General features: G+C 44.0%; 2 protein-coding genes across 7 annotated transcripts in view; one reads left to right on the top strand and one right to left on the bottom strand.

The window, feature by feature from the left end:
* Positions 1 to 10,412, top strand: part of AVEN (apoptosis and caspase activation inhibitor) — a 90,599-nt gene extending 80,187 nt beyond the window's left edge. For all 6 annotated transcript variants that reach the window (XM_078784211.1, XM_078784216.1, XM_078784213.1 and 3 more), the window contains exons 6-7: positions 7,218 to 7,668; positions 10,096 to 10,412. In XM_078784211.1, the coding sequence (XP_078640337.1) occupies positions 7,218 to 7,668; positions 10,096 to 10,181 (537 nt within the window). In that variant the 3' untranslated portion in view covers positions 10,182 to 10,412. The remainder of the gene's footprint in view (positions 1 to 7,217; positions 7,669 to 10,095) is intronic.
* A 392-nt stretch (positions 10,413 to 10,804) lies between these two features.
* LOC137435793 (ryanodine receptor 2-like) overlaps positions 10,805 to 14,975 on the bottom strand; it is a 633,328-nt gene continuing 629,157 nt past the window's right edge. Inside the window, exons 100-102 of the mRNA XM_078785085.1 lie at positions 13,147 to 13,198; positions 12,457 to 12,572; positions 10,805 to 11,787 (exon numbers count right to left, since the gene is read on the bottom strand). Of these exons, the coding sequence (XP_078641211.1) occupies positions 12,477 to 12,572; positions 13,147 to 13,198 (148 nt within the window). The 3' untranslated portion in view covers positions 10,805 to 11,787; positions 12,457 to 12,476. The remainder of the gene's footprint in view (positions 11,788 to 12,456; positions 12,573 to 13,146; positions 13,199 to 14,975) is intronic.

The following is a 14,975-nucleotide window of genomic DNA, read 5'->3' as shown; positions in this document are numbered from 1 at the left end:
TACCTCATCCCTCAGATAGGCAGTCTGCAGCGTCCTCACTCTCTGCAGACCTGGACAAAATCACAGACTGGTCAAACAAGTGGAACATGTCTTTCAATCCTGACAAATCTCACACTCTCACTATGTCTCTCCGAAAAGACCGAATGGACAACCCTCCCATCTACTTTCTGAACAATCCTCTCCAATAAATTCTGTTACTCAAGCTTTTGGGTCTCACTATCTGCCAAGATCTTTCCTGGGAAAAACCATAATTCCAATCTGGCCTCCAAAGCCAGTCGCCGACTGGGCATCCTCCGTCGTGCGAAGTCTTTCCTTGGCACACCTGAGCTCCTCACCAGATACAAGGCTTTCATCCACAGCTCAATGGAATACTGTTCTCCCTTCTGGGCTGGTGCTCCTGCCTCACACCTAGCTCGTCTTCACGCTGTTGAAACTAAAGCTTTCAGAATCATTGGAATCTCCCACAATGAAGCTAACTCCAAGGGCCTTTCACTCACTCACCACAGGCAGATAGGTGGTCTTTCTGTCTTCTCCCGACTCCTATCCGGCCTAGCTCCCCCAGCTCTATCTGTGCTCTGTCCCCCAAATATTCCTGCAGGTCGCACAAGATCTGCCAGCAACCCTCTTCTGGTGAAATTGCCAGAATTAAGACTCTCTGCTCACCTTCACTCCTTCATTCCTCTTTACTCCCGCCTCTGGAAGAAACTCCCTCACTCTCTTCAATCCCTCTCCTCCCTCCAGGTCTTTAAAACAGCTGTTCACCACCATCTCTTATCTTCCCCCATCCAAAACCTTGATCTCTTCTACCCCCGTTAATTCAAATCCTGGAAGTTCCAGCAGTGTCCATGTGTTTTATACTTCTCCTACCCCCCCCCCCCCTCACCTTCCCATGCCTCCTCCCCCCAAGCCCTCTCCCTCCCACAGATCTTCTGATGTCCCTGTTCTCTGCTGTTGTGCTTGTGTGCTTCCCTCTCGCACCAAATATTGTCTCCCGCTCCCTTTATTGTATGTTTTGTGTGGCCATTTGTTCTTTTTGTGATGTTAGCTCTTACACGAGCCTCGATCTTTTTTTTCAAAAAAAAATCAAAAAAATCTGGGTTCGAACCTGAACCAAAATCCAATCAGCTTGTTCTTGTCACCTCACCAACTCATCCACCGAGGTTTGTCATACGTTTTTGGCCACCATCTCTAAATGGTGACGAATCACTTGAAATATCGTATCTGGATCCGGATCTTCACCAAAATCTAATCAATTTGTACTTGTCACAAACCCAACCTTGCCATCGAGTTTTCTCCTAATCCTTCCATAACATTTTGAGTTATCCTGCTCACAGTGAGACAAACAGGCAAGGGTGGAAAATAACCTCCGTGCACCTTTGGTGGTGAATGTAAAGAGGCCAAAAAACATCATTGGAACCAATTGCAAGGGTCAAAGTTTCTGATACATATATTTAATTTTCCCTGTGAACTAGGCATGTAACCAAATATTCCTGTTGAATGAGTCCTTGGTTCCAATGCATTGAGAGGGGTGGGGATAGTTGGACACCTGCCACCCTCCCTTTTGATGTTCTTTTTTAAAAAACTGATGTACTCTGATATCTAAATATCTATAAAGCTCAGTTGACTTTTTACTCCACCAAATAACAGCGAAACGGAGTTGAGTAAAAGGGTGAAACTTCCACAGATGCTATGATAAATAACTACCTCTGTCGGTTTGAATGTTTGAAAGAGAATAGACGTCTGGATCAATTTTTGAATTAAATTTAAATCCCGATTTATATACAGTCACGTGAAAAAGTAAGTATGTAAAGTTTTGACTTTTTCAACATATTTCAACATACAGCTATTTGATCTTCATTTCAACGATATTGACAGATAAAGGTGATATAATATAACAAATATCATGAAACATTTACATTTTGTAGTCCATTGTATCATTTAAATAAACATAAATGCAAATTTCGCATGTGGAAAAAGTAAGTACACCCTTGGCTCTAAGAGGTGGTATTGCCCCCTTTGGCAGAAACAACCTAAAGTAGGCGTTTCTTATAACTGTCTATCAGTCTCTGACATCGACTGGGAGAAATTTTTGCCCACTCCTCCATGCAGAATTCTTTCAGCTGTGCGATGTTTGAGGGGTTTCTTGCATGCACAGCTCGTTTCAAATCCCCCCCACAACATCTGGATGGGATTTAGATCCGGGTTTGACTTTGCCATTCCTGAACCCTCCATTTCTTTCTTTTCAGCCATTCCTTGGTGGATTTACTGGTACTAGGGCATGCCCGTACTATATATATATCGAAAATTATATCCCCCCCCTCTACTTACATGAAATGGTTTGGTCCAAAGCGAACGGCTTGCGAGTACGGTGACAATCCCCCCCCTCTATTTACATGCAATGGTTTGGTCCAAAGCGAACGGCTTGCGGAGTTTGGTAAAGAAATCGCCATAGCTCGGTAACTACTTGTCCGATTAATTTAAAACCTTGAAAAGGCACATCCTCGGGTCCCCAGCAATATACCTGGCAAGTTTCAAGTATATCGGACCGGTAGTTGTCGAGAAACAGCGGTCACAGACAAACATACATACATACATACATACAAACATACAAACATACACACAGAGATTACTGGAATTATAGATAGATGTTTAGGGTCATTGTCATGTTGCAAGGTCCAACTTCGGTTGAGCTTCAACTTTCCGACAGATGGACTCACATTATCCTCAAGCACCCTCTGGTACAATGAAGAATTCATAGTGGATTCTATGATGGTGAGCTGCCCAGGCCCTGATGCAGCAAAGCTGCCCCAAACCATAATATTTCCACCACCATGCTTTACAGTTGGTATCAGGTTCTTGTGGTCAAATGCTGTCTTTGGTTTTCGCCAAACATGTCTTCTGGTAATTAGGCCAAATAGCTCTACCTTTGACTCATCTGTCCAAAGCACATTGTTCCAGAAGTGCTGGTCTTTGCCTCGGTGTTCATTGGCAAACTTTAGTCTTGCCCTGATGTTCTTTCTGGACAGCAAATGTTTCCTCCTGGCACACCTCCCATGCAGATCAAATTTGTGCAGCCTCTTTCTAATGGTAGACTCATGCACTTTGACATCAACAGTGGCAAGAGCTACCTGTAGGTCCCGTGATGACATTCTGGGGTTCTTAGAGACTTCTTTCAGCATCTTGCGGTCTGCTCTTGGGCTGAACTTGCTGGGGCGGCCTGGCCTGAACAAGTTAGCAGTTGTTTGGAATCTTCTCCACTTGCAGATGATCTTCCGGACATTCGAATGACTGATTTCAAATTGGTTGGAGATCTTTTTGAATCCCTTCCCAGACTCGTAGGCATCTATAACCTTCTTTCCGAAGGCCTCAGAGAGCTCTTTTGATCTAGGCATGGTGACGCCGCACACTTCAACAACAAAGAGCAAACCAAACTAAATGTCTGAGGTTTAAATAAGACAGGTTCCTCCAAGATCCTCTCTAACGATGTTCTAATCATTTGCACCTGAGCTGGTGCACCTGATTCTAATTTTAGGTATTTGAAGTCGTGATAAATGTAGGGGTGTACTTACTTTTTCCACATGCGAAATTTGCATTTATGTTTCTCTAAATTATACAATGGAATACAAAATGTAAATACAACAAACAACAACAGGCATTTTAAAGGCCATTTTCCCTGCAAGAGCGGGGGTTAGCCTTGCGGTCCCCATGACAATCTTCTCCATTTTGCCCTATTTTCTGCATCTCCCCTTGCCCGCATTTCTTCTTCCACCATCTTTAGCCAAGTCTTTCTCGGTCTTCCCCGTCCTCTACTTCCTTCCACATTCATTTCCATCACTCTTCTCAACCAGTCATTTTCATCCTTCCTCAACACATGACCAAACCATCTCAAACTGTTTCTCTTCACAGCATCCATCACAGGCTCTATTCCCATCATCTTTCGCAATTCATCGTTTGGCTTCCTCTCTCTCAACGATACTCCACACATCCACCGAACCATTCGCATTTCCACCCTTTCCAGCCTTCGTTGCTGCTCTACGTTCATTACCCATGTCTCGCTCCCATAAATCATAACACTTCTCACACATGCAGCATACACCTTTCCCTTCAGCTTCAACGACACTCCCCTCCTCGTCAGCACGCCACTCAGTTCCCGAAACTGCTTCCATGCACATCTCACTCTAGCAACCGTTGCCGAGTCTGATCCACCTTCTCCATTCAGCATGTCTCCTAGGTAACAAAATGTTTTCACACCTTCCAGCTTCACGCCGTCTCCAAGATCCAACTCAACATTTCCTCCATCTGCAGCTCCCTCTGTGCACACCTTCCACTTGAATGTAGCTGCCACACTGGTTAATGACCCTCTCAAACCACTACATTTTTGATGAACCCACTCAGCGCACATTGTACAATGAATTGAGTTCACTCCGACACCCTTCCTGCACATAGCACATGGCCACTTCCCAGTTCTTTCCACCTCACCACATGCTTTACCACTTGCCATCACCTTTGTTTTTCCGATATTCACCTTCAGACCTTTCGTCTCCATACATTCCTTCCACTTGTTCATCTTCTCCTTCAGTCCATCCATACTTTCTGCAATCAACACCAGATCATCTGCATACAACAACTCCCGCGGTAAACCCTCCTTTACGTTCCGAGCAAGCACCTCCATCACAGCTACAAATAGTAGTGGACTTAGTACCGACCCCTGATGCACTCCCACCTTCACCTCAAACTCACCACTGTTCCCATCCTTCGTCCTTACAGCTGTGCGCGCTCTTTTGTACATTGCCATCACTACTCTGATCAACCATTCCTCCACTCCTAACCTCCTCAATGCCCATGTCACTACTTCACGTGGAACCATATCGAATGCTTTCTCCAGATCAACAAACCCAAGAAACAACTTCTGCCTCTTCTCCATGTACTTCTCCTGCAACTGCCTCACAATAAAAAGCGCATCTGTCATTCCTCTTCCTGGCATAAATCCAAACTGCATTTCGTCAATCTTCACTTTCTTCCTTATCCTCCCCTCCAACACCCTTTCCAATACCTTCATTCCATGCTCCAATAACTTTATCGCTCGATACGAGCCACAGTCCAGAGGGTCACCTTTCCCCTTGTATAAAGGGACGAGGGTACTCAGTTCCCAATCCACTGGAATGTGGCCTTCTTTCACCACCAGATTGCAGATCTCTGTCATTCTCTTCACACCCCAATTTCCCGCTGCCTTCAACATATCTCCCACAACTCCCGTCGGCCCTACCGCTTTTCTACTCCTCATTGCTTTAATTGCTTCCTCAACTTCCTTCTCGGTTATCTTCTCTGCCGGTCCTAAAACTGGGTTACTCTCTATGTTGCCATCCCATTCATTCTCTGTATTCAACAGCATTTCCATATATCTTTTCCATCTTCCTTTAATTCCATCTGGGTCCACAACGATTTGTCCCACTTCATCTTTCAAGCAACTCACCCCCATGACATCACACCTCTCTTTCGCTATCTGCTTTGCAATCCTGAATCCCGCTCTCTGACCCTCTTCCATATCCAAGCGTTCTCCGAACATTTTCCTACATGCGTTCTGCGCCTTTGCTACCTCTTTCTTTGCGGCCTTCTTGGCTGCCTTATAACTTTCATGCTTCTCCTTTTCTGCCCCCGTGCCCTTCGCCTTCTGCCACTCCTTGAACTTCTTCCTCTTCTCGTCAATCTTCTTTCCAACTTCATCATCCCACCACCATGTTTCCGAGTGCTTCGGTGGTCCTTTTGTCCATCCACATACCTCACCAACTGCTCCCAACAGACTATCTTTCATTGACATCCAACCACTTTCACGCTCAACCACATCATCCTCTACCATACTCAGCCTCTCTTTTAATGCCTCCCTCACTGTCACCTCTTTCAACCTCCACACCTTCATTCTCGGTTGGTACCTCACCCGCCGAGCTCTCTTCGCACCTTTCAACCTTATGTCGCAGACAACCAAGTGGTGCTGTGAAAGAGCCTCCTCCCCCGGGATCACCTTTGTGTCCCGGAGGTGCCCCCTATCTCGCCTACGCACCATCAGGTAGTCAACGGTTGTCGTCGACCTACCTGACCTGTATGTAACAAGCTTATTTTCCTCTTTCTGGAACTGAGTATTACAAATCAACAATCAGCTCCATCAGAAAACTCCAAAATCCTTTCACCTTCTACATTTCTCACACCATATCCGTAACCCCCATGAACTCCCTCAAAACCAGCCATACTTCTTCCAACATGTCCATTTAGGTCTCCTCCTACCACAACAACTTCCTTATCTTTCACGTTTTCCATCAGCTTCTCTATTGCACACCAGAACTTGTCCTTCTCTTCATCGCTCCGACCAACCTGCGGAGCATATCCCGAGATGACATTCACCAAGAGCTTTCCAATCATCATTTTCACCATCATCAACCTTTCACTCACTCTCGTCACACTCACCACACTGTCTACAAACTCCTCAGAAAACAGGACACCAACACCATTCATGCCTTCTGGGCACCTTTGCCACACAAACGTGTATTTCTGTCCCTGCCTACCCTTCACCATTCTCACACCACTTCCCTTCCATCTTGTCTCCTGCACACAACATATGTCCACTCTTCTTCTGACCAATACTTTCACCACTTCCCCTGATCTCCCTGTCATTGTCCCTACATTCCATGTCCCAAACCTCAGAAACCGATCTCCACGTCGGGCATCAGACTTTTCGTCGTCATAAATGGAGTGATTTCCACCCTTGCTTCGATCGGGTCACCTTGAGTTCGGTTCAATCATTGATCGGTTCAAACACCTTGAGTTTTGACGAGAGGGAGTGGGGTCCCCCACGGGGTACTTCGGGCTGTACCTTGCCCATATCTAGTTGTAATTGTCATAGTTCTCTTTTTCAGGCAATGTTTTTATGGCCGGATGCCCTTCCTGACCCATAGGGCGGGTACCGTTGCTAGTTTGTATAATGTGAATAACTCATGGAAAAATAGACAGGATTTGAGCCTTTCATGTTTGCATCATAAGATGTGCCAATACATTAGTTTAAAGAATCCCTTGAAACCAAAGGAAAAGTGTTTCTGGATGAGCATTTCGTCCTTCGTGGACATGGGGAAATCGGTATGGTTGTATCTCCAACATAAAAAGGAATTTGTATTAAAAATATAAACCGTTTTGATATCGTGTTGACATTTATTTTGCATCCTTCACAGTCTGCAGCACCTACTGAACTCAGAAAATTCTCACTCTTTGATGCTCCAAAGTTAGCATTCAGCAAAACTTCCAAGCTTGAATTCTTCCTTAATGCTGCAACAAAAGCCGAGGACCCTTCATCACCATCGTCCTCATCATTGTCTTTTGGACCTAAAAGCGACTGCGCTGCAAAACTTGCCTCTTTCTCTGGTGATTCGACTGAGAAGGACGATACTTTTGAGTTTCCCCAACCCACAACAGAAAGCCGTGGAGGAGCTGTGGAGCAGGAAGGAACTGCGAGGGAAAATGGCCGTCCCTTGAAAACACCAGAAAAGGTGGATGAAGAGCTGGAGCTTTTATTGACCCTTGAGGAACCTGCTGCACTGCATACCGAGTTAACAAACATGTCGCTGAATCATTTACAATCAGATTCTTCTGAAATCGTTCAAGCAGGAGCTGCCACAAAAACTGGTACGTTATGTATGAACTCACTCTGAAAATATGTATATGTCAGGGATTGGGGTTTGTATTTTACTTGATTATTTTAATTAATTTATTTTACAAAGATTTTACTGGATTTATTTGGAAATTTTAATTTTACTACATGTATTTTAAACTAGTAAAACGTCCGTCAAATATGACTGGTTGAAACAGTTTCTTCGACGGTGTAGCCTCGTGAGTGTGCCAAAGTCTGAAGCCTCGGCCTAGTGTCAGGTGTACTTGTATATTTTATATTTATTAGGCATCATGCGGATGTAAATGAACACTCGTTTTACTCTGCATGCGTTGCACATCACGTACAGCAAATTTCATCTCCCTGCACCTTGTATTTACGTCACTGTGGCTGCGATGTGCCACCTCGTTGGCCGGTGTTGGGGGATGAGCAAAGATGAGCACAGGGAGGTGATAAAAAGCCATATATGTTTGTTCTCTGTTCACTTCCCACTCTTTTCTCCTGTACTTCACTATTCCCTTATTACTCTCTTGGAAGCTGAGTGACTCTCACCTGGGCAGGGGGTGAGGAGGGGGGGGGGGGTGGGATGGGGGAAGGGGGGAGGGGTAGGGGAAGGAGTGGAGAAGGGTGGGGAGGGAATCAAATTGGTTGGAGCCTGGGATGCTTGTGTTTTTCACTGGGGTCGGTGGCCTCAGCAGCGCGTAGTGAGCCCGCCTTTGCGATTGCTGGAGTGCTTACGTAGTCCTTCCACATGCTTTGTTTTGGTGACCTGCCCACCCATATGCTTCAACACCTTGCCTGGTTTCTCACATTTGTGTGTGAGTGAATGGTTGTGTGTATGGGGTGCCATAGTTTCTTCTCTGTATTAAGTGCCTTTCTCTTTACTGTGTGTTTATTAGTTCCCGTTGGACTTAGTCCGAAACGGGGGCTTATGGATCTGGGTCTGGTCTGTCCGTCTGGCCGGCCGTGCGTGCATCCGCAACCATATCTCAGAGATGTATGGACTGATTTTGTTCATACTTAGTTAAAAAACAATATGTGTTGGTGTACAAATGCACATCATTTTGTTTCGCGATGCGATCAAGGGTGGCCAACTGGCAGCCATTTTAGTGTAAAAAAAACAACCTGATGTTTAACACGTCCTCAACCATTTCTCGGACATGCATTTACTAATCTTGGTCAAACTTTGCACACAAATAACGAATGATGACATACCTAAGCAGGCCATTTTCTTTCGAGATCAGATCCAATATGGCTGACTGGTGGCCATTTTGTTACTTAAACGTGTCCCGAACCATTTATTGAACATGAATGGTCCGATTTTGTTCAAACTTGGCAGAAGCACAGCACACGACAGCATACACATGCACCTCGCGTTATTTTGCGATCTGGTCAAAGATGACTGACTGTAGACTGGCGGCCATTTTAGTTGTAAAAACACCCGATATTAAAAATGTCCTCAACCATTTCTCGGACATGCATTTACCGGCCTTGTTCAAACTTGTCACACAGATAATGAATGATGGGTTACATATGCATGCCATGTTCTTTTGACCATGGCCACAGGAATCAGATCATATCAAAGATGGCCGACTGGCGGCTATTTTATTACTTAAACGTGTCACGAGACATTTATTGAACATGCATAGTCCGATTTTGTTCAAAATTGGCCCCAAGACGATACATAAGAGTATACATATGCAGAAGATTTTGCTTTTGGTTTGTAATCCGACCAAATATGGCCGACTGACGGCCTTTAACTCCGTACAGCAAAATTAATAAAACCACGTGGGCTATGATATTTTATGTATTTTTCTTCTTGTTTATTTCTCTTTCTTCATTGTTTTGGTCTGTCTTTCATCTCGGGATTCTGCGTTTTCATAAACTGTCATTCTTTAAGCACACATGTCACCTACAGCTGATTACTGTCGTTTTCTCGCGTGTGCCCAAACCGTTTAAGTTTGCTTTGGATACATTCCTGGGAGAGATAAAATTTGTTAAATAATCGCTTTAAGAGACTGGCAGGATTTGGATACTGATGGGGGAAGCCATGGTTATCATTGGAGCATGATTCCCTTAATTTTGCCATTCGCGAAGCACATTGCTTCGGCACGGCGGGTCCACTTTAGCAGACCCTTCGACACGACAGTATATTCTGGTGTATGTTGTCTGTTGTAAACTCTTGTACAAGCTTTTGCCTATTTACACAAAATATGTAAAACAGACCCATCGGCAGCTTTACGTGCCTGGTGTAAAAGAACAGTTTTTGTCAAGCTGGCACAGATTCAATACACCCACAGCCTGCTGGTTTTCCTTTGCCCCGTATTTGTCTGGAGAGTCCAATTTTTGCCGCAAGGCTTCGATTTGGCAAACTTTTTCTTATTTATGAGATTACTGTGCCATGAATTGTAAGAGCTAACGGTTATTGTGCATTTCTGTTTCAGAGGAAATGACACAAGTCCTGGACAAGCAGGAAAATGAACCCACTGTGGATGACCTGGAGGATTGGCTTGATAGCTTAATTCAGTGAAGAAGTTTAGTGGGTAGGTAATATATTGAATGTACCATAACATGTACATGAGTAAGGTTTGAATGCTTCTTTACCTATTCCAATGATGTTTTGCTCACTTTAACATTTAGCAAAGTTAAAGATTATGTTGGTTCTTTTTATTCCTTGTCTCTCTTGTTTTTCCATTGGTAATTGTTGGTTTATTTGCCTATATTCAAACTACAAAATAAATGGTTGAAAGATGTCCAACTATAGCCTTGTTTTGTACCATCAACTTTTGCTGTTTCATAACACATCACATGCCCCTGTTTCCAATGTGAGTTGGGGGGGGGGGGGGGGGGGGAGTTGGGGGGGGGGGGGGGGGCGTTGGGGGTGGGGGAGGGGAAGGGGTTGAAAATGAAAAGGTAACCACAGACCCGTGAAAAGCTAACCATGTATCCATGAAAAGGTAACCACAGATCCATGAAAAGGTACCATCAGACCCATGAAAAGGTAACCCAGGACCCATGAAAAGGTAACCAGGGACCTGGGAAAGGTAACAATGGATCCATAAAAAGGTAACCAGGGACCTGTGAAAAGGCAACCATGGATCCATGAAAAAGTAACCATTTACCATCAGACCATCAGACCAAAAACCATAAGGGTTTATTTAAAATCTTATTTTTTATTTTATTCTGGAACCGAGACAAACCCCGCAATCTCTTTTGCTACGTGGGACATATTCACAAAACTATTTTGAAAAGACTAACAACGAAATGATTTTGAGAAATAAAGCACAGTGTGAACCAATGTAGTAACATTTTGTACTTTTACATTGCAGGTGAAAACAATCAGTTTTTTTTCAAAATGTCTTGGGCAACACCTGTGAAGCAGCATCAGTTTTTTTTTTTTTGTCCTTTTCTTCAGCAAACCCGATTGTACATCAGTGAGACTCGTGATTTGGCTATTATTTTGGTGTCATGAAGCTATGAATATTGCACGTGCTGTTCAGAACATTCAGCGTTAGTAAAACGACAGGGGGAGGCCGCATTAGAACCTGCCACACATTTTATGTCTCCAATGCCAAAGGAAATCGATGAAAGCTCCAGTTTCATGCTACATGGACAATGGCAAGCTTTTTGCTGTTTTCCCACCTTGCATAGCACATTCCTCGCTTAAGGCACTTTCTTTGGACTCGACCTTTATAAACTTCCTTGCAAACCATTGATGCGCATGGTTCTTTTTCTTTTTTTGCTAAACAAGCCAAATGCAATAAAACAACAGCAAAGTAAAAGATAAATCAACATTTCCGAGAGCATTTGAATACCCCAGGTTTGCATAGCAAAACTGCTTCAATACAATCCCTTGTCGACTCGCCCCGCATGCAACCAATTCCTCTACCCGTTTAGGCTCTCCTGTTTGCTTAGCAGCTGGTTTTGGCATCACAGGTAGTACAGTTGGACTGGCATGGTAATGGAAAAAAAAGTGGATTGCTGGGACTGGTTCAATAGATGATCTCGATCTGAAATTTGCTTGATGTTCTCAATTGACTTTCTGAGAACATTGCCAAGCGAAAACGACTCGGTTCTTTGCACCCCGGGTTTGGAAGATGTATCGGGTTCAGATTGCATGGACAGGTAGTTGAAGGCTGGAAGAGAAAGAGGGAAAGGGGAAGATGTGGCATTATGCAAGGAAATGCATAAACCTCAGCACAGGAGTCGGCCATTTAGTTGATTCGCACCCCTAAACTTCCACCTAATACAGGAAGGGTAAATTGCAGTTAACCCCAAGCAGAATAATTCCACAAAATATATCGGTACACGATTGCTGATTATTTTGAAGAAACAAAGGGATCTTTAGCATCCACAACTAAATGCAGATTGTGTAACCAGCTCTCCGTACCCTTTCAAACGACATGTTCTGAGAATGTGCCACTGACGTTGAATCAGCACGGCGGTTTTTGATGGGTTTGATCCCCATCATATCAAATTCGCATCAGAATCATTGGTGCTAAACACCTCAGCAACTGACATCCTATGCTGCTGACCGCGATTAAAAAAAAAAAACCTCGTTTCAAGTAAGGTACACTCCCACAGGACTTCAGGCAAACAGCCGGTGACCTTGGGCGAAGTGACGTAACTTCTCAGGGCAATCTTGTACCTGTGATGCCATCTTATGACTGATTTTTGCTGTGTATTGATAACATTGTGGGAAGATGGACATGCGGCTGATTTTTATTCTGCAGGTTTGAGGTCGACATTGGAATGGCATTTTCAACTCTTATGTTGTTGTAAAACAAGATTTGTTGTGTTCAAACCTGAGCTGGTTTTCATTGGGTCAATTGAGTTGGTCATCATACTGCTTACGGAAGCAGTCGCCAGCTGGGAAGAATTCCCAACAACGTTCCTGATACATCTTCCACACATAAGATTCCTACAGGTGCAGATGAAAAGGCCATTATTGGTACATATTTTAACAAATAACTCGAGAAAAGGTAAAATGCTAAAAAGCAATAAATTATGTTGTCGGTAGGACGTATAAAACTAGAGCGGCACTCGGTAGAGTGCATACCTCTGTCGGGCTGCGCAGTTTACGTTTACGTATTTTGGATCCCACTGATAGGCCGGATCTGGCTTCAGACCTGAACCAAAATCGAATCGGCTTGTTCTTGCCACCTAACTACCTAATCCACCTAGTTTTGTCATGATCCATGACAGCGTTTTCAAATATCATGCTATATATCGTTTCTGGCCCGATCTCTCAATGGGGAAGAACCACTTTAAAATTTGTAGGATCTGGATCTGGATCTTCACCGAAATCTTATCGATTCGTTCTTGACACACACCCAACCTGTCCACCAAATTTCGTCTGCATCTGTCCACACCTTTTTGAGATATCCTGCTCACAGACAGAAAGGGGTGAAAACATAACCTCCGTGCACCCTCCGTGGCGGCGGAGGTAGTAAAGACTCATAAATATAGTGTTCATGTTGGAATGCCTTTCTCACCTGACCAGTATGTTCTGTTTCATCCTTATTGATGAGGTACATCAAAAAAAACCTGTGGAAACATGGATTACATTAGAAATAGAATTGAATTATTTTGTAGTGAATATGGTGGTTTTGCCCTGTGTGGTAATATCATTCCATTGGTGTCAATACTGTTGTTTTGTATCCTGCCACCCATGTTGATTGTACCTGGTGACTTGTCAGTGTAGTTTAGAATAACAATTGTTAATCTCCTCAAAAGTTAATCTGAAGTCTTGCAGTAAAATTAGTTTGATACTTACATATCATTGGCATACAGTCATGTGAAAAAGTAAGTACACCCCATATAAAGTTTTGACTTTTTCAACATATTTCAACATACCGCTATTTTATCTTCATTTCAACAATATTGATAGATGAAGGTGATATAATATAACAAATATCATGAAACATTTACATTTTGTAGTCCATTGTATAATTTAAATAAACATAAATGCAAATTTCGCATGTGGAAAAAGTAAGTACACCCTTGGCTCTAATCGGTGGTATTGCCCCCTTTGGCAGAAACAACCTCAAGTAGGAGTTTCTTATAACTGTCTATCAGTCTCTGACAACATCAAATCCCTGGTGTTGGGCTAGCGGCTAGGGTGCTGGCTTAGGATACCAAGGATCCTGGGTTTGAATCCCGGTCGATCGCTGAATTAACGCCAGGGGGGTTGACTCAGCCTGTCATCCTTCCGAGGTCGGCTAATTGAGTACCAGTTCACTGGTAATTCCCTGTTTGTCGTTAAAGGCGGCAAAAAGGGTTGGCGTCAGGAAGGGCATCCGGCCGTAAAACATTGCTTCAAATAGGGGACCGAAAAACAACAACAACCACGGTTCCCGAAAAAGGCCAACCCCCGCTTTGCGGGGAAAAATGGCCTCTAAAGGTGGTTTGTTTTACAGTCTCTGACATCAACTGGGAGAAATTTTTGCCCATTCCTCCATGCAAAATTCTTTCAGCTGTGCGATGTTTGAGGGGTTTCTTGCATGCACAGCTCGTTTCAAATCCCCCACAACATCTCGATGGGATTTAGATCCGGGCTTTGACTTGGCCATTCCAGAACCCTCCATTTCTTTCTTTTCAGCCATTCCTTGGTGGATTTACTGGTATGTTTAGGGTCATTGTCATGTTGCAATGTCCACCTTCGGTTGAGCTTCAACTTTCCGACAGATCGCCTCACATTATCCTCAAGCACCGGTACAATGAAGAATTCATAGTGGATTTCATGATGCTGAGCTGCCCAGGCCCTGATGCAGCAAAGCTGCCCCAAACCATAATATTTCCACCACCATGCTTTACAGTTGCTATCAGGTTCTTGTGGTCAAATGCTGTCTTTGGTTTTCGCCAAACATGTCTTCTGGTACTGTGGCCAAATAGCTCTACCTTTGACTCATCTGTCCAGAGCACATTGTTACAGTAGTGCTAGTCTTTGCCTAGGTGTTCATTGGCAAACTTTAGTCTTGCCCTGATGTTCTTTCTGGACAGCAAAGTTTTCCTCCTGGCACACCTCCCATGTAGATCAAATTTGCGCAGCCTCTTTCTAATGGTAGACTCGTGCACTTTGACATAAACAGTGGCAAGAGCTACCTGTAGGTCCCGTGATGACATTCTGGGGTTCTTAGAGACCTCTTTCAGCTTCTTGCGGTCTGCTCTCGGGCTGAACTTGCTGGGGCGAACTGGCCTGAACAAGTTGGCAGTTGTTTTGAATCTTCTCCACTTGTGGATGATCTTCCGGACAGTCGAATGATTGATTTCAAATTGTTTGGAGATCTTTTTAAATCCCTTCCCAGACTCGTAGGCATCTATA

The sequence above is a fragment of the Myxine glutinosa genome, chromosome 9, assembly GCF_964187855.1.
Source record: "Myxine glutinosa chromosome 9, kmMyxGlut1.1, whole genome shotgun sequence".
Taxonomy (NCBI): domain Eukaryota; kingdom Metazoa; phylum Chordata; class Myxini; order Myxiniformes; family Myxinidae; genus Myxine; species Myxine glutinosa.
Note: the sequence above shows the minus strand (reverse complement) of the source record. Positions and strands in the feature narration are given on the sequence as shown.